The 20,917-nt window shown below is 32.1% G+C and overlaps 1 protein-coding gene across 2 annotated transcripts; it reads right to left on the bottom strand.

Annotated features, from left to right (window-relative positions):
* Positions 1–309: 309 nt before the first annotated feature.
* Positions 310–19,451, bottom strand: LOC105216931 (failed axon connections). 2 transcript variants are annotated; one of them, XM_011191695.3, is made up of 5 exons: positions 18,600–19,451; positions 4,622–4,960; positions 3,366–3,709; positions 3,158–3,254; positions 310–1,932 (listed from the first exon to the last, which is right to left on the bottom strand). In XM_011191695.3, the coding sequence occupies exons 1-5, from the start codon at positions 19,020–19,022 to the stop codon at positions 1,879–1,881; spliced, it is 1,257 nt and encodes a 418-aa protein (XP_011189997.1). In that variant the 5' UTR covers positions 19,023–19,451; the 3' UTR covers positions 310–1,878. The 2 variants fall into 2 exon arrangements, with proteins under 2 accessions (XP_011189997.1, XP_011190015.1); XM_011191713.3 differs by having other exon boundaries at positions 3,366–3,700.
* Between the last annotated feature and the right edge of the window lie 1,466 nt (positions 19,452–20,917).

Here is a 20,917-nt window from a genome sequence, read left to right as displayed (position 1 = left end):
AATAAACGCATAAGCGGTGTCTACGCCAGTAAAGAAGAAGAGGAGGAATCGTTGTGCTAATTGCAAAAGCAACTCCCAGAATACGAAATCATTGATTTATAGAAATCTTTAGAAATAGTCTGAATCAAATGAGCAATGATGTTTTGTGGTTTTTTGATACATATTGATTGAGAGTATAATACTTGTTGCTAAGACCTTATCGCAGTAAACCTCAATAAGCTAAATGAAATTACTTGGAAATCCAACATCTGTCATCACACTAATTATATGCCGCATTTCGTAGAAATAAAAAAGTAAAACACAATACAATTTGATTAAGAAGCATATTTATTAAATAAGATTTATGTTATATATGTTTATTATATAAAACACTGAGCTACAATAGAAATAATGTGGTAAAAACTTATAACATAACCTTTAATACATAATCCATAAAAATACTTGAATACTCTACAATTACATATTTTACCGCCATGTGGATGAAAAATACTTTGTTCTTATACTTGTTGTTGTTATATTTTATTTATTAATGCTTTCTTCTCATTTTTGTTTTCATCTTCTCATTATTATACTTTTTTTAAATTAATATTCATTTTAAATTTTTTACTTTTATTTTTATTTTTATTTTTATTTAATCGGTGTACGCTTCAATTTATACTCAAACTGATGTTGATGTTATGTATATATGTATATATATATAATTATATGTATTTATAAATATACATATATGTATGTATATATGTATATATATGTATGTATACATATGCCTATATATATGCGAATGATTTAGTTGTATTTATGCATGTTGTATTTGTTTTCCTCATCTTTTCTTGTTTTTGTTTTTGTATATAGACTTTATTTATTTATTTTATTATGTATGTATGTTTGTATGTACGCGTACTGAAATAAATACGATGAGCAAAATAAAAAAAAAAAAACAAAGCCAATAGTGCGCTAACAAATTGCAGTCACTTGTGGTTGTCGGTGACTGCGCATTTGTTTATGCGTGAGTTTATGTGTATGCTTTTGTATATTTGATGCATGTATGTGTGTATGTCTGTGTATTTATGTATGCAGGTGTGCTTAATGGTTTTTAAGTTAAGTTATCATTCTGTTTTTGTTTTGTATGTGTTTGTTTGCTGCTTAACTCGCATGAAAGTCGCGAAATGCAACTACATACACACGCACTTCCGTTTGTATGTATGCATGTAAATGTTGGATGTATGTATGTATTTCGAATTTTGAGTATTTTTATTATTATTCATTATTAAATTAGCTCCTTTTCTCACAATGATTTCTTTGATAATGATTCTGCAAAGAACCTCTAACTCTTGTAGCAGCGTTTTATTTTGTTTTTGTTTTAGTCAACATTCAAAACACAATGTTCATACGTTACAAATTTTCTTCATTACATATTTTATATATTTGCACACAAATTATATTATATATATATATTATAGAAAAATAAACTTAATTACATTTAGGCTTAATTGCATTGCTGCGTTTTTTTGTTTAATATTGTTGTTTTTGTTTTTTTTTTATTTGGATGTGTAATAAACAATATAATTATACAATAAAAAATAAATGATAATTACATAAATGAAAAAATGTAAAAATTAAACAAAATTAGCAGTTAGAATCATCCATCATCGTCAGATGTTATTTCGCTTTTAACTAATTGCAATTTCTTATACATTATGTATAATTTCTTTATAATTTTATGCTAATCGTAATATATATAAAAATGTTTTCAAATTTATTGTATTATACTTTTGTGTGTGTGATTATTTTTGTTTTTTGTTTTGTTTTGTTTTTATTTTTTGTTTTTGTTTTAAATGCATGTCCTTTACAGTTGTCCTAGCTTATCGATATCGATATTTACTTTGTTTCCTCCTTCTCCTTATTCTCCTCTGTGATCTCCTTCTCATTCGACTGCAAATAAAGTTTGAGAAATTAAAATTAATAACTTTGTTGAGCAAAATATAAATAATAAAAAAAAACTTAACATTAAAACAACTTAAGTTCATTTAAGTTAGTTTTGACAATTTATGATAAGGATGAGTTCGGATGCAAACGAACATTTTATACGCCCGCAATTTATTTATTTAATTTTATTAAGTTAACACACAATTTGACCCATATATACGGCAAAAAGGCCAATAGAAAAATGAAAATCAATATAAATAGTATAAGGGGGCTGAGGTAATTCATGAACCGATTTCACTCATTTTCTCCACAAAGGTACACTAATAAGAAGGTACACTGCTAAGATATTTCACATATTAACCCACCGGAAGTTTGATAATCCGAATATAAGGTATATGGAAGCTAGGGAAGTTATGACCCGATTTTAACCATTTGTGGTACAGAGACACACTATTAGAAGAAAATGATTTCCTCTTAATTTAATTAAAATATCTGAGAGATTTGTCGTTATTTTCGGTGAAAAAATACAGTTAGACACTGAGTTCATCACGTTCGATATCCGGGGCTTGGAAAAGTTATAGTCCGATTTCGACGATTTTTCCATAAATGATGCCACAGCTCAAATACAGTATTCGTGTAAAATTTTAATCTGTTCCCAATGTATATATTATAAAGTGAAGGAATCAGATGGAATTCATAATTGAGTTATATGGGAAGTACGCGTGGTTGTGAAACATTTTTCATCCGTGTCAGGGTGTTAAGAAAATATTATACACCGAATTTGATTAAAATCGATCTAGTGATTCATGAGATATGGGTTTTGGACTAATGCCCAACAAGACGACTGCAGAAAGTTTGTTTTTTATATATTAATTGATTTGCGATATATATACAAAAAACCTATTTGGAGGCGATGCCACGCCCACTTTTCAAAAAGTTACATCCAAATATGCCCCTCACTAGTGTGATTCTCTGTACCAAATACTACTTTGAAAATTTAATTTATGGCTTAGCTATGACACTATAGGTTTTCGGTTTTCGCCATTTTGTGGGCGGAGCAAAGGTCCGATCTCACCCATTTTCAATAGCAACCCTCCCACGGTCCTAAGGAACATATCTACCAAGTTTCGTCAATCTTAAACTTAGGTTTTATTCAATTTTCTGTTGCACGTACAGACGGACGGACAGACAGACATCCCGATTCCAACTCGTCACTTTATTTTTTACCCACCTTGTCTTTTTCCAACTCCTTCTCGTTCTTGTCGGAATCATTCTCTTGCTCATTCGATTTCTCTGGCTCACCTTCCTTGCCCTCCTTTGTCTCAGGCCTAATTAGAAAGGAAAAAATAAAATAAATTTATTAAATACAAAACACTCAAAAAATAAAATACTATAATAAAATAATTAAACATTTTATAAGAAAAGCAAAATCAACTTACTCTGGCTTTGGAATATGTGCATTCAAGTCCAATTTTGTGCAAATCTCATCCCAATCGGGGAAGCAACGCTCCTTCATTCGTGACACATGTCCAACCAAATTGGGACATTTTTCGGTCATGAAATCGCGCAACGGATACGAGATATCCTTGGACAAATAATGCAGCTGCGACAATATGGCAAACGCAACCACATCCAAAGTGGTTGGCTCATCGCCAAAGAAGAACGGCTTGCAGTCCAACATTTCGCTCAATACCTTCAAATCGTTCTTGCCGAACTCCTCAATCTCCTCGGGGCTGTGTACGCCAATGCCGTGAGCCTTCAATTTTTTCGAACCCTGGAACCACTATTTATGAAAAATCACGATATTGCAAATTATATAGATGTGGGGGTGGAATTCATGTATAAACCATAAAAATCAGCACACTTTAGCGCACATGTAGGCACAAAGAGCAAAGAAGACTGCCACAGATGGCCAATACTATTATACGAGTACGAGTATATTTGCTATGTAGAAAGTAGTTTAAGCAATTGTGTTTACAAGATTTCTACCGGCTATAGCTGTAGTTATATTATATAGATCTACATGTATGTATGTATGTATGTGTATGTGTATGTATGTATGTGTGTTCACAATTTATTGCAAAGGTAAATATGATACTCCCATGTGTTATACGCAAAGTACACAAATTATTACAGATTTTTTAAAAAATATTTATTACAATTTACAGACGCTACGTATACATTATACGTTACGTTACGTTTATGATTAACCAAAGTACCTTTTGCTGATTTTTACTGTTTGTGGTTAATGATATGAGAAAGCGTAAAGCGATTTAATGCAGCAAAGTGAAGTGTGTGCGATAAATTAATGTAAATATGGTGCAATTGCAAATGAAGTGAAGTGACTAATAGCAAAAAGTATTTCCTCTTAAAAAAATTTATAATAATAAATATTTTTTTTTAATAATTTTTTTTTACGTTGCTTGTGAGTAAAAAAAATAAATGCCAATGACTAATGAAGTGTGTTAGCAAAAAATAAGGCGCGTGTGGATTATGAATTTCTTATCAAACAACCAAGTGGTTCCCAGCAGCTTTATGCAAATATGTGCTTAATGGGTGTGTGTGTGAACATGAATTTAAATGCGTGTATATACAAATAGATTATGATTACATTACTCCAAATAAAAGCAATTACTTCAAGAAAGAAAAAGCAAAGTAGAAAGCATTTAATATTTAGTATAGCACGTGTACAAACCTTACGACCAAAAGTGAATTTAAACACAAAATTCAAAATCGAATTCGGCCAACGTAGACCGAGTGCGTGTTGCAAATTCACTTTATAACCTTTCAGTACATTGTCGGGATACTTGGCGCGCCAATAGAAAATAATCCAAATCAAATGATTCTCCAACATAGCAATCATGGCATATGACACATTACGTTGCTCTGTTGTTAGAGCAGCATCCAAATTCTTCTCATAACGTGCTGACAGCTCCTTGATAATGATGGCTGAGTCAGCGATCTCCTCACCGTTCAACTCAATGAATGGCAATTGTCCCTTCTTCGAGCGGAAGCGCATTTTATGATCGACATTCTAGAAAAAGAAAAAAAAGAAATAAAAAATTTAGTTATTTTTTATTAACAAAAGTATTGTGCAACAAAAATTATTTATTTAATATTAACAATAATATTGTGCAATAAATGTTTCAAAATATTTGTTTTTTAATTCTTTTCGATATAATTTGTTTTTCAGAGATTGTGCTTAGCTGTAGTAATAATATGACTCAGCATTTTTTACAGTAATTTGGTAGAGAAATTACCCAATGGCTAGAGATAACATGTTCGATAACCTACGAAAATATTCTCCAAACTAAAGAATTCGCTCACTTATTACTTAAAAATTGTAGAGCTTTTGTAAAAAATTCTGAAAACTAGTTGAAAATTTCTGTAGATACAAATTAGAAAAAATTGAGATTTCGGTATTTTTATTTTGTTTATTACTAGCGAGTTATTAAGATTAGTTTAGAAATATAACTTAAAACCTTTTTTGTACTTATTTTGAAGCCCACAGTATTAATAACCATTCGCATATAACACCACTGTAAATTTGTCAAGCAAAAAAAAAAATATAAAATATCAGAACAAATGTTTAAGGCATATAAAATCACAGCCATCCAGCTGCTTAAGCATTAACCTTATCATACACAAGCAATATATTTTTTTAATTAATATTATACAGATTAATATGCATATTTTGCTTACTGATCTCGTATGCGCAATAGTTGCGAAATATTTATATTTTTTATGCGCATTTCGCAATAAACACACAAATATTGCAAGCATTGCATTTTAAATGCCGCACATTTTTGTATTGAATGTAAATCGATGCAACTATAAACAAAAAAGCACAATAATGCTAATATTATTATTTGCTTGGTGGCATTGATGGCAGTGCATGCAATTGACTGCAAAATATAGGTAGGCTTGCATAAATAAATATGCGCAACCATAATTATTTATATAAACAATAAATAGTCAACTTATAGGGATTTCAAATTTCAATTCAACTCAAGTGCGCGCGCGATACAATACTTTATTTACATAAATATTTTCAAATTGCGGTGCAAAACCATTTTAAAAACGGACTAGACAGTTTTACTGTTTCCTTATAGAAGTAGGTGGATGCGCTTATATTGATTGTCATGTTAAATATTTTAAATATGCAACTATTTATGTACATTTGTAGGCAACTACAGAAGCACAGGCACTGACAGTACACGTCAGTCAGTCAAGCGCCAAATCTGTAAGTACGCCAATTTTTTGTTTCAATGGAATATTTGTCTTGATACGTTTTGTCTTATATGTTTATTTGCATGCTATATATGTATGTAATAGTTATATATTTTATACATATTTATGCATGTGCATAGGCTTTTATGGCGCTTATAGTATCATTTACATATCGACACACGTCAAATACATCTATTTAGTTATACCCGCATTTATTTATTCTTAATTGGTAAACATTGACACAACGCAACGACGTACCTTCGCTGCCTGCCTACTTACGTATTATTGACGCGTAGCGTTACGCGTTGGAATGTGCAATAGCTACATTTGCTTTATTGAATTTCATTTTCGACAAATAGCAAAAACAAATACGCACACAACGCATACCGGCACACAGTAATACATATAAGTGTAGAAAAAACTCCAAAGGAAATGCCAATATTGGCGAAATATGAAAAAACAAACGAAATCAAAGAAAATCGTTTGAGCACGGTCGGCATACATATGTACATACAAAAGGAAAGACGGAGTTACTGTACGCTCCCTTTGCGCAGGCTAGCATACTTATCCACCTGGAATGCATATGCACAACTCATACATATTTACTATAGCGTGCTATTCTTGCTATTGCTCAAGTGGACGGACGTTAGTTTTCTTATCGCGTTCACATTTATTACCGAAGTCGTCTATACTTTCCATTTCCATACATTTGGTAAAAGATGTCAATGTGACAGTTGGCCTTACAAACAAGCAGCACATTTGTATTTATGTATGTATACATTTTGCAAACGAAACTCAGGTCAATGTGTGCCCAAAGCAGTTAAACGGCAGACAATAAGTTCTTTTACGTGTAAATTCCTTGAATGCAATACCCGGCCAATGTAAATGTACGAGTAAATTTCAAAACAATGCACAAATGTGCTTATAGCGAGTACGCGCCAGCACTCGTTCGTTTGCTTTGGCGCAAAAACAAACACAAATAAAAGTGAAATATTCTTTGCTTTAGCTTTGTCGTCTACCTGTCCTACACTGCTGTCACTTGAGCTGTTGAGGTGTGTTCGTGTTGTTACAAATGCAATTGTTGCTTTTCTTGCAGTAAGTTAAAACTAAAGATTATTTAATTTATGGTTTTGTAAATAAATAAAAAAACATCAAGGCCGTGCAAAAAAGTGTTACGTTCTGACCGCAACTGGTTTTTGTGGTTACTTTTTATGATGTCGAAATTATTTTTTATGCAGCACAAAGCAGCAAAAATAAATAAAAAAAACATATTTAATTTAATTTTTATTAACTTAATTGTTGAAATGAAAAATTATTAATTACGCGTTTTATTTGGAAATAAATAAATATTATTATTAATGGAACCGCAACCGCGTAAATTTTTTCGCAAATGATTTATGTGCTGATCTACAAACGTATAGAAGAATTTAGCGATTCACATGCTTAAGCAACATTTTCGTCTTAAATTTAATTCGTTGTTCTGACATTTAAATACTTTAATGTAATCAAATACTTTTAATGGTTATGCATGTGTGTGTGGGTTTAATTACAATTCATTTTTATAAAAAATAAGATTTATACTAAAGTTAAAAGAATTCTGTTAAATTCCAATTAGTTTATAAATATTAATAGTTATTATATTATTTAATTTAAATTTTACAATTTAAATTTAAAGTTTTTAATACCATTTATTTATTTTAATTAGTGTATAAAATTTAGCAGGCTGTTATAAACGCGTGTAAAATTAAATAATTTAGGCAGCACTTGCTACTATTAACTACAAATATTTTTTTTTTCTTCTTGAAATCGACTAGCAACCACACCCTACCTGCTATATAGAAAATTTCCAAAAGTAAATTTTAAGATTAAGTGTAAGTATAGTCTGCAGAAACAGTTATTTCATGGCCACTAGCACTATGAAGCTTTCAATTTCCAATTGTTATTCAATTCAATTTTATTTTAAGCGTGCAACTAATTTTAGTATTTTATGTCTAAAATTAATTTTCTTTAAAATGATATTAAATTGTACGTATGTGTGTGCGTATTTGCCATGCCACACCAAACGTTGGGTTTGAAACACTTCAACGCTTTCATGTACATAATCGAGGTGCAAAAAAAACTATTGGAATTTTTCAAGATGCTGCCTTTTGGCATTTTTATGCAGTGTAATTAGCCACCCACACCTGCTTAATACACATTTTTTCGCTGTGCTACATAAATACATATCTACATATTTATGTATACAGTTATGTATATACGTTTTTGTATTTATATAGTACATAAGTATGTTTGTGGCGAACTATTGTGCCCAACATGTTGCCATGCTTTGGATTGCACACGAGTTTAGTATGTATACATTATATAAATATACGTGTATATAAAACATGTAAGTATGTTTATAGAAAAAAATGTTTAGTATCTTCACGATTGATACCAAACATATGCCCCAGCATTCGAACTTAGTGTATCAACATTTATATTTGCTGTACTTTTTAAACTAGCGCCTTATATTGTACTATATAAATACATATAAATATATACATATGTATGTGTGCTCTTTCTAACGTTTTACAACTATTTTTTTGTTGTTTTAAAAGTAAAATTCGTTAATTACAAGACTAATTACATACAAATTTACATACGAATGCTCTCTCCGATTGCATTTTCCATGACATTTCCACGCTCATGCAGTACCAACATGTAATCTGCATGCGAACCTGATTATTCTATGCAGCAGTATGTGTATGTATGTATGTCTGTAAGTCCTGCAAAAAGTTTCCCCCAACACTGTTAGAGCGCGAGAAAGTAAAGCGAATGGCGCGCTGTTGCCGCCTTATGCCCATTACATACCCTCGGTCATGGTGTATGGGTGTGGTTGGCGTTTTTATCATTTTCCAGAATACACAGCGACTCCAAACAGGGTGGGGCCATAAATTTCCAATGATACACAATTCACAATTCGAGTATCCGAGTTTGTGTTGTACACCACCAGCAAGCAAAAGCAAGCACTTCAATACATACAGACATACATACATACTTACAGAGTCAGAGTACATGTGTAATACGGACAGGCAGCACAGGCAGTAGTAAACGCCTGTATATGCATATATATATTTCATAATGTACAATTGCAAGTACTCGTCTCGTACGCAGGGCGCAACTTATAGCAGACAAGAATTTTTCTTTATTAATTCATTGCGCCAATTAAGCATTTGCATTCCCACTGCATTCTTGCAATTTGTTTGCGCTTTTTTTTGCAATTTCATTTAAATTTCGTTGCAATGTTGACTTACAGAGTGTTTGTGTGTGTGTGTGTATGTGTGTGCAGCGGGCACTCGTTTAGTAAATCCGGTCGTTGAGAAGGCTTAAAAACTGTAATAATTCGCATTATAGTGCAACACATTTATTGTCAATTTTTGTTGTTGCTGTTATTGTAGTAATACAGCAATATGTATGCATGTCAAAAATAATTATTGCTGTGGCGCATTGTTGCAGCGGCTGAGTGGGAGAGTCGCAAAGCTGTTGCTGGAGCGCTGCTGCCAAGCGAAGAAGGCATCATAGTTCGTTTGACGCAAAGTGCTTCCTTCTACACACACACACACGCATACAAATATACATATATTCATTCCAGTCAAATCCAATCCAGTTTATTGTCTGTACTTCCAAGAGGCGCGCCGTCGCCACACAATCGCAGTTTGAGGCAAACTGCACAAGCGCAATGCTATTGTACACACTCACACATACATATCTACTATATACACACAACAGTCGCACGCCCTACACATTTGATTTGTTTGTGCGCTGGCAGCAGGGCGTTCAAGAGAGTTTGTGAGTGACTCACATTTATACCCTTTAATAAACTATATATGTATACTATATATATACAATAAGTATGTAAAAAAAAAATACTTGTATGTATGTATATAAACATCAAGTACAATCCAGCATCACATTAACGTCACTAGTGAACACCCTACACATAGCGCAAACGCTCTGGAATGGTTGGCGCAAGGAGAGCGTGAGCGTAATATTGTAAATTTAGCTAATTGCTATTGGAAATTCAACTCCCACACCCTAAAATTACAAACAAACATACATAAACATGTATCTACATACATACAGGCATACAAGCAGTGTGGTCAACCCGCAAGCGCCTGTCATTTGGGGTGTGTTGTACAGGCAAACTAACAGATTTACACACACATATACATACATACATACTCGCTTGCAATTTGCGCCCAAAGAGCGTCGTGAGTACGCGTACTCGGGCCCAATAATGTCTACTCTTTTCGCAATTGTCGCCGCTTGTCTATGCAGTTTTCCGGCCGGCGAAAGCGAAGGCGACATACATACATACACATAAAGTATTTTAGTGTCATAGCGAATTGCATATATACATTCACTAAAGTGGCATATGTATGTACGTGCATAAGTGCAATTGTACAACCACAAAATATATGCTGCTAGCATCAAGTGTTGGACTTTTAGGGATAATTTAAAACTTCTTATGTACACAAGTACATACACAAGGCACTGCATTGGAAATACATACATACATACATACATATATTTATGTATGTATGTATATATACATTTTATGTAGTTGAGAGGGTTCATTATATTGCATTGACTTTAATTGATTAATTCAACTGTTGATTTTTCAGCGCTACACTAAATTCTATATATAGCATGAACTTTTTAATAAAATTTAAACTCATCGCAAGCACAAAGGGCGCGCCTTAGTGCGGCTTATAAAAAATTTACTTCAAATATTTACACTTCTTCAGCTGTAATGCTTGCTTAATATTAACAGACAATGTTCTTTCTGTTCATTAAAAGTATTCTTAAAGAACTGTTTATTAGTTGTTTGATTTGGCGAAATTTTTAAATTTGATAATTGAAAGTGAAGATTTTTTTCATTACTATTCGTAGCTCCCTAAAGCCATTACAGCGCTTTAATAGTGGTCTAGAAAATGTATTAATGGTCTAAAAAAATGTATTTTTTTGGTGTTCTCTAGCATTAATTACAGATTACATCATAGAATGTTTCAAATAATACGAATTCGACGTGCTGATAGAGCCTTAGTATGCAATATTTCTTGGATAGTTTGCTGGAAATGCATTTTACATAAATTAGAGACATAGATTATGACTTAGATTTTGAATTTCTTGTTAAGTGTTAAAATAAAGACTCATAAAATATCTTCATGAAATTAATTTTTCAATAAATAAAAAATATAAACCAAACCATATTTCCCCATATTATTATATTGGAGGCCATGACTAGTAAATAAATCCTATAGCTATACAGAACAAACTTCGATTCCTTAGGTAATCTAGATTTTTAAGTTTTATCCTAAGCTCAAAAACATAAGGTCTACACTTGACTTGACTTTTTTAATACTCAAATACCACTTGAAGTTAATTTTTTCGATATTTTAGATGTATTTGGCAACACTCATTTTCGACTGTCCAAGTGAGATCCTACCATTAAAGGATTATACGCGGAATTTTAACTACAAGATGAGTTAATATAATAATTGACCTATTTTCTTATATTTCAGCATTAAGTTGTATTGCAAGAACAAGAAGAAATAAGATATAATTTTATTCAAATACTCATTGACAAAATCTACATAAGCAAAGTCGTGTTAGTTATGCCGTTTATAATTCGAGAACCCTAAAACGAGTTAACCGATTTTGATGTGCTCTCAGATTTATTGAATGCATACCGACTCGAAAGTAGTAATAAAATATGGGAAATATCGGAAATCGCGTGAAAATTAATACATAATCATTTTCAAATGGATAGAAATTCAACTATATAGACCAAAACTTTTTCATTTTTTTTATTTTATTAAATTAATATTTTTTAATATTTCATTTGTTTTTAAATTCATACTACTTCTCATTGTATTTTAGTTAAATTTAGTTATTGAAATTTATAAATAATCATCATAATCCACAAAAAACTTCGAGTTAGAAAGACTTCCGTATTACGGAAGGTAATTCATATGAAATTTGATTTCTAATGTCAATTCAAGAGTTCGAGTTGTATAGAACTCCGCGTTATAAAAGTTTGAGTTATGGATTTTCAACTGTATATTGAAATAAAAAAAAATAATTTTTTGAACTAAAGAAAATTATTTTCTTCGTTATAAAAAATAAGAAAGTAGAAATATTGATATGTTAAATAAAACCACTTTCACACATATCATTGCCGCTTTGCTATTAATAAAATGTCTAGCTTGTTATCAATGTAAATTCCAGAAGTGAGTAAATATAATCCTTGGAAATGTCGATAAAATACTGAGATCATTAGAATGTCGGCATAGATAATTTTTTTCTATATAAATAAATGTAATATTATTTATCATTTTTTCTTTATACGTGCTTATAGGTATGACTATTCATACTTCTATTGTATAGATTATATATTAGACCGTGGCATTAACTAAAATATTAGTTAAAATTAATTTTAGAAAGAAAAAATATTAATAATAAATAATGATGTAAAATAAAAAAAATATTATTTTCGATATTGGCTGATTTTAAAATATATTGCATACAATATTTTATTTTGACGCGAAACAGCATTTATTGTAGCGTCATTCAATGCGCTTACGTATTAGCTTGTGTTACATGCTAATGCACAAGCATAACTTATAGAACCCGAATGAATTAACCGATTGTTCTTTAAATGAAGAAATGTTATTGTAACTATACTTATGCGTATATTTATTAAATAAAAAACTTAATTAATTTATAAAAGACAATATGTTGCTATTGTTGTACTGACGACAAGAACAAATTATAAGAATTATTTTCATTTTGTGTAAACTCAAACCAATTTTTTTTGAATATAAAAATAATTCCGTATAGCAACAAACTTTATTTATTGCAACATAATTGTGTTAACGAATTAATTAGGCGCGTTTAGGGCGCTCAGAGTCGGCTTAATTGATTATAATTTAATTGGCATTTCTCGCTTTTCCGGTCATTGACGGCGGCGCAATAGCGCTCTTAAATTAAAAGCAACTAATATGCACATAATAAAAAAAATTAACAAACAAATAAATATACACTATGTTAGTGTCATATCACATAATGTGTGTGACCATTTGACTTTTCATGAGTCAGAGAATTTTTGACGAAACCGGCATTTATCGGGGTTGTATGATTGTGTGGATTTCTTGTATTGTTTGAAATTGTATAAGAAATTTGTGCCAGCAGATGGCAGCATCCATACAAAATGCTATTGTTGTTATGAAAAATAGACTAACACATGTGGATATACATATATATATGTATATATATATATATATATATATATATGCTTGGCTGCATTTTTCGGTTTGTGTAACCTCAAGATTACAGCGTACGAAACGCATATGGGGATGCAATGCAACATATTGACGCTTGACTATGCACTTTTTGTTGTTGTTACAGAGTTTTTTTTTGTTTTGTTAAAATTCCTTGACTATCGCTTTTAATGAGACGCAATTACGTTACAATGACATGAACGGATGTTTATTAATTTTCTTTTCTCAGTTTACATTAATAACCGTAGCGCTAGCTAGTTGACTGACTGATGGCTTTGCGCTGATAACAACTCAAGTAAATATAAAATGAAGAAGTAGTCACGCTTAATTGGCAGCCGGCATACTAGCGTTAATGTATCATATTTATACAATAACAATAACAATATAAAGCGTGCAGTGAAATATATTTGTGTGTGCGTTCTTAAACAAATATTGCTATTTTCCACGGTTTAACGCAGTTGTTTGCCCTCTTGAGAGCATGAGCATGGAGTTGTTGGTGTTGCTGTTGTTGTTGTGTGTATGCGCGCCTTATCTCTTAAACCAAGGCGTTGCACAAAGCAGCGAGTCATAATTAACGTGCGGTGACAGCAACAACACAGCGACCCAACCGATGACGATGACGACGCCAACGACGAAGAGGAGGCCAATGCCGCCAACGCCGCCGTTGCAGCCGTTACACAGTCAATGGAGTAAAAGCAGAATTGTTTACTTTCCATTTCCAAATGGTTGACTATGTATTGTTGTTGTTGTTGTTGCTGTATTGTGCCAATCCGCCACTGTCGCCACAAGCGTACACTGTACGAGGAAGAAGCGCACATTACATATTGCAGTTACAAGCTGGTAATGCATGCGTGTGTGTATGTATGTATGAATGGACGTATGAGCGTTTAAGTACTTTCATGCATGTATGTGTAAAAATATGTATATATTTATATATTACACATGGACGCCCCACCCCGTCGGGCAAAGCGGCCAGCAGCGTGTAGAAGCAATATGGGTACAACTAACAACTCATGTACAGTAAGTCTGGGTTATTAGAAGCAGCAACTGTGAATCATACGAGTAACACGCGTGAGAGTAGTGTATGTATGTAGCGCGAACACATTAACTGTGATGAAATGTCAAAGAAATGCCTAAAAGGATTAACAGAGCAGAGCACTGAAGCACTGAAATGAACGGAGCAGCGTGTAAGAAGTAAGCAAGCGCAACAACAGTGTCGCATGTACAACAAATGAAGGCAACAACAACAACAGCAACAGCAGCAACTTAAGTGCACATATACAGTCACAGTGTTTGTGTGCGTTTAGCGGCGGCTTGCGTGCATTCATGCAGTTTACTTGCGAGCAGCAACTGTAGTTTTTTCATTTTATTTTTTTTTAAATATTATTTACACCATTTTCTGGTATTTATCGACTGTACAACAAACTATGAGTAATATACGCGTAAACTAATCTGCTGTAGCAGTGCCGCTTTTTTTTTTCTTTTTTAGCGCCGATACACAGTGCCAATGGCTTGTTGATAAAGTAACTAACAATAGGAGTGCCGGCCGCCGACTTTGGTCTTTTGTTTAGGGGTTGTTTGCCGTAAAGTAAAGTAAAGTATTGAATTTAAATATCTCGTAATGAGGGGGATGATGTTTGGTTGACTGCTTGCTTGTGTATGTTGTTGGCGTAGTAAAGTATCGTAGTGAAATGTGGTGGGAAAGCTGAACGTGTCAAGTTTAAGTGCATTAAAAATTGCTCATCAATTCCAATTAAGTTGAGTAAAGTTAAAATCCATGCATGACACATGAAGAATGCGTGTGTGAGAAAATCAATTTCATTGGTTTTCTTGTGGAGTTTGAAGGGCGCTTAGAGTGCTGCTGCTACTGGCTTGTAAGCCACTCCAATAAAGCATATAGAATGTCGAAAATTGATGTAAAGTTAAATTTATTTATTATTTAATTGAATTATAGGCAACAATAAGCGCCTAGAAAACTAAAAGTCAGTCAGTAATTGAAAAACAAAAGATATGCATATTGTGTGGGAAAGAATTAACCATTAAGAAAGTAATATAGTATATATATAACCATTAAGAAAGTAATAGAGTATATATATAAAAGAACGCAGAAGTCTTGTATGTTAGAATAAATTGGTTAATAAAGTAATTTATTTGTATAAAGTAGCACGAAAACTCTAACAATGAAACGGAAAACCCAATTGATACAGTTTGGTTCATGAGAATTCAGAAGATATTTCTTTTTATCTACAAATACATATATTATATATTTCTACAAATTATATATACTTAGATATATTTGTATGTAGATGGGGACATTTTTAAATAATGAATCATATAAAATACTTCAGAGTTGACAAAGCAGTTCATTAATAGTATTGTGTTATTTATGCTGATAGTATATAAAAAATTTATATTTATATTGATAATTTTTTTTCCAATAATTAAATGGAAGAAATGAAGAAGTAGAAATAAAAAAATTAGCACAAAAGATAATTAAATTCATAATTTTGATTTTTTATAATGAAAGGGAAGAAATGTAGAAGAATGAAGTATAAATAAATTAAATTAATATAATAAGTCCTCAGCATAATTAAATTCACATGAAATGATTTATAATTATAATTTATTTCGTTTAGTTTAATTAAAATTATTTTATTTTATTTTTAAACATAAAAAACAAACAAATTTTCTATAATATTTTGAAAATTAAATAGAAATAACAATACAAGTTCATTTTATAAAGAATTTATAGAAATTGACATCGTACAAAGTTATTATTAATTTTGATAACTCTATTTTTTATACGAAAATCTATTTTGCAGCTAAAAGCACCACATATTGAATACAAACAGCAGCGAAAATAAAAATTTTACAATACCCAAAATTTTAAACAAATCGAAATGCCGAAGTGTAAATATATTAAATAAGTTATGAATTCTTTAGAAATAATAAACGTAATCTATTCAATGCAATTATACTGTTTAGGGCACATTTCTAAAGTTAAAAATTGTTATTTTGTAAATTATTGAAATAAAAAAATATTATTGTTTAATAATACAGTTAAACTTCCATAGATCGTACTTCTATAACTCGAGGTTCTGCATATTTCGAACTCTTGAATTGGCAGTAGAAGTCAAATTACATACAAATTACCTTCCATAACTCAAGGTTTTTTTTGTAGATTAGAGTTAGGGAAGTTTAACTATAGTTCAAAATTTAAGTTTTTTATACAACATATTCTTAATACTCAATTCCTCATTAAATAAAATTATTACGCAAATTTAATTTAAATATGTATGTGCTTTTTGTGTCTTGCCATCACCTAACCTAAGAAACTTAGTTAAGGAATATTATAACATTCCTGCCTTCATACTTCTAAAGGCATGACCACACCCATAATACGCGAAAGTATATAGTAAAATATATAAATAACAATTATTTATTATTCATTATTTATACAATTTTTTTGTTTTAAGAAAATGTAGTACTACTAAAAGAGTTGAGTATGTATGTATGCAGGCAAGTGAGTTAATCAACTTTTCTTGCTTTGTTATAAATATAATAAAAACTTCGTGTAAAACATATACTTTAAGTAATCATTTCAACGAATAATCAGTGCCAACACGTTAAAATATGCGCTTAAGACATACAAACACATTTCTGTATGTACCAGTATGTACATATGTACAAACATATGGCATGCAGGTTAAATGCAATCGTTCACAGAAAAATTCACTATTTCACTCTAATAACGACGACATTAAAAATAATTTACGCCAAACTTGTTTGCAGTTTGCTTTATATTAAAAAAAAAAAAAAACAAAAAAATAAATAAATTATAAGATAATACGAAAATGCATAGCAATTTGGTGCAAACAATTATTTTTTTCTATGACGATCGCGTTGAAGTTAACCAACAATTTGCGCGTATACATAATGTACAAATTTATCTATATACATTTCTGTGTATGTATATATGTATGTTTGCATGTGCAAGAGTTGCTCTATTTCTGTGTGGTATCTCATTTAACGACTTCGTGACCCCCTGGCGCGAGTTACAACTGATCCTGCATTGCATTGATATGAATACAGCATAGAAATGTATATGAATATGTATATATGTACGCGCGTATGTTTGTGAAAATTGTGTACAAGTTCTTTGTTATACTTGCATTTCAATTTTAAACAACGCTGCGCGCACCTGATTTCAAACCTGCATACTATTTACATATTTACATATTTCTTTTTTCGTTTTTTTTTGCAAACTTTCAACGCTGCAACACCTGCATTATCATTAAAAACAGTGCAAACATAAATATAACTAACATAAATGCAAAAAACACACACACAGGTACTCGCCTTTCAAATCAATGCACATACGTACGTATCGATATATATATGTATGTACGTATGTATGTGGGTCTGTATGTTTAGGCAGCTTTATTGCAATATAACGGGCAAAAAATTCTTTCTGGTACACAACTGCGTTGCGTTTCCACCCCGCTCTCACGGCGCAGCATAAATACAAACAAAGAGTAACAGCAGCAGCGAGTGAGTGCTGCCACTGTTGTACGTATGTATGTGTGTGCGTTGTGCATGTGCCTGTATACACATTGCGCGGTACAGAGCCGGGCAGCGTATAGCAACACTGGAAGCGACTTTCCAGGCACAGCGACAAATCAACTCAACTCATAGCAACCAGCTAGCTGCGCGCAAGGAGTGAAACAACAAGGAACAGGGCAAGGCAAGGCAAGGCAACTGCCCTTTTTCCAGCGGAAACACTGTGTGTATGTGTGCGTGAGACATAAAATTCAATATGGCGAGTTTTGAATTTTTGTGTGGGGATATGATATGACAAAGTGTATGCGGTGGCGGTACTGTTGTTACAGTATATGCATATACCGCACATACAGTTTAACATACCTACCCAACTAAAGACATACATATACATGCACATACACATACACAATTTTTATTTATGTATGCTTCAAAACCTAAAATCCTGTATTAACCTAACTAGCCATATGTGGGTTTCTTCTCTCAAAATTGAGCTGGGATTTATACATATATCCATATGTTTGTAATTAAAAATAATTTTCTATGGTTAAACATTTTTCTTACCTCGTATTTGAGTCCGGCCAGACGCAGCCAGGTTTCGACTTTTAGACAATATGGTGATAGCGATGGTAACAAAGGAGTGCGGGAGAACTGATACAGATATATGACATCCTTCTCAAAGTTCGTTTTATGCACATTGAACTTTGGTGCTGGTTCGGCTTTGCTGTTGGTTGTTGCTGCTGCTGCTGCAGTAGTAGCATTGTCTCCACCATCTTTCTTTGTGTCTTCACCGGCGGCCGACGCCTTTGTGTCGTCGCCTTTCTCCTGTGCGTTCGCTGTATCGGCACCATTGCTTTCAGCGTTATTCTCCTTGGCTGCTACGGCCTCTGTAGCTGTGGTTTCTGGCTTGGTCGCAGCCGCTGCCGCCGCCGCCTCTTCAGCAACCTTATTTTCAGTGACTGGTGTCTGACTTACCTCGGATGCCATTTTTTCTTTTTTGTTTTATTTGTTTTTTGTTTGTAAATTTATTTAATTTTTGATTGTTTAGTGTTTTTAGTTTATGCTATTAAGTTTGATTTTGTGTATTTTTAATTTGTTAAAAATTTGCACAAAAAACTTTGACGATTCACACTACAATAATCGAATCTTGAAACTCCCAATTTTTATCTGGGATAAGGAATGACTTTCCACTGCTAACGTTACAGCACTAAGTGTACACACAATGGAATAAACAAGTATATGTATACATATATAGAGATAGCTAAAAAATCCTTATGTACTACTTCACTTATTAAAGCCACAAAATGCAAAATCGGCACGACCACACACACCTTCCCCGACGAAATCACAAACAAAACTGAAAGAGAAAAGAGAAACAACTTCGCTAAACCACTCTGATCACTCGAAGCAAACCAGTATAAATGCACTGTATCTATCTTGCTGTACTACAGTGCATACAGGGTTAACGGCTTCGTATGAACAATTTTCCTACCATTTCCAATGGCTTTCCAATGAAAACTGTATACATAAAATGCAACCCGCAGCAAATAGTACGCTAGTACACTACCACTTCATTTCCCATGGAAAAGGAAGTTTCAAGCAACCCTAAAATACGTGACAAAATACACATTCGATTCATTTATCGTACTAATGACTAAAAACACAATTCTTGAAATATGCAACTTTAAGCTTATGCAGATAAAACAATTCCTTATAAATAAACTGATAATGATTATTATTCTACGTCGAAGAAGGCTCCAATGTTGCAATATAGCTGAAAATCCAAATATTCAGTTATCTTCCATTAATAGTTATAATTGAATAACCAACTATTCAGTTATGTTCCTTTATTAGTTTTGTTAAACTTTATTAGTTTGTTACATAAAGTAAATTTTTTAACATTTAAAATACGCCCAAACTGAATTAGTACGTTTTTAATAAAATATTAGTCTTATAGAGTACTTTAATTCACTACTAAGTACAATTTTTTAGAGTAGTAGCAACGGCTCAGAAGTGTAGCAACCCTGTTTAACACGCAGCGTTGTAAGCAAGTAGTAACTAAATGTTATATGACCCTTATACGTACGATTTTTGGCTGTTTTCACCATAGTGAAAATCGCGGTGAATAGCATATAAAGCAGTTATTTTGTGTGAATAACTATTAACTACAAATCATGATAAAAAGAGTGGGTAGATTTAAATTATTTAGTTTTGATATACAGTTGAACTTACCTGAACTGAATTACAATAATCCACAAAAAAATCGAGTTAGAGAGACTTCGAGTTATAGAAGTTTTCATTATAATATACAATTGTTAAAAAAGCTGTAAAATATAGATTTATACACAGTTTTACTTATTTACTTCGTTTTGCTATACACTAAAACATATATTTTGTAATTTTGTTTGTTGGAGTTTGCTCTCATGATTTATGTCATCCATAAGTGTAATATCATATTTTTTGTTAACATCCATACGACATAGGAACTCTTTTAAAATTCTGTCTCGATAGTAAAATTTTAAATTTTGTTTTATGCCCTGGTTGAAAAGATCGATTTCTATAGGCTATTTCCAATTCAAGCAATCGAGTTATGGACATCTTCAAGTTACAGAAGCTCGAGTTATGGAAGGCAGAAGGAAGCTGCACTTCTTTTACAAAATGGAAAATGTTCGTGGCATCGCCCACTTAATGGTCAAAACCCTTATCTCAGGAACTACTCCACCGATTACAATGAAATTCGGTACATAATATGTTCTTTACACCCGATGACACCTGTGGAAAATTGATGAAATCGGTTCACAACCACGACTACTTCCCATATAACTCAATTTTGAATTCCATCTCATATCTTCACTTTATAATATGTACATAAGGAACTAATG

This window comes from Zeugodacus cucurbitae, chromosome 4, assembly GCF_028554725.1.
Source record: "Zeugodacus cucurbitae isolate PBARC_wt_2022May chromosome 4, idZeuCucr1.2, whole genome shotgun sequence".
NCBI classification, from domain to species: Eukaryota; Metazoa; Arthropoda; class Insecta; order Diptera; family Tephritidae; genus Zeugodacus; species Zeugodacus cucurbitae.
Note: the sequence above shows the minus strand (reverse complement) of the source record. Positions and strands in the feature narration are given on the sequence as shown.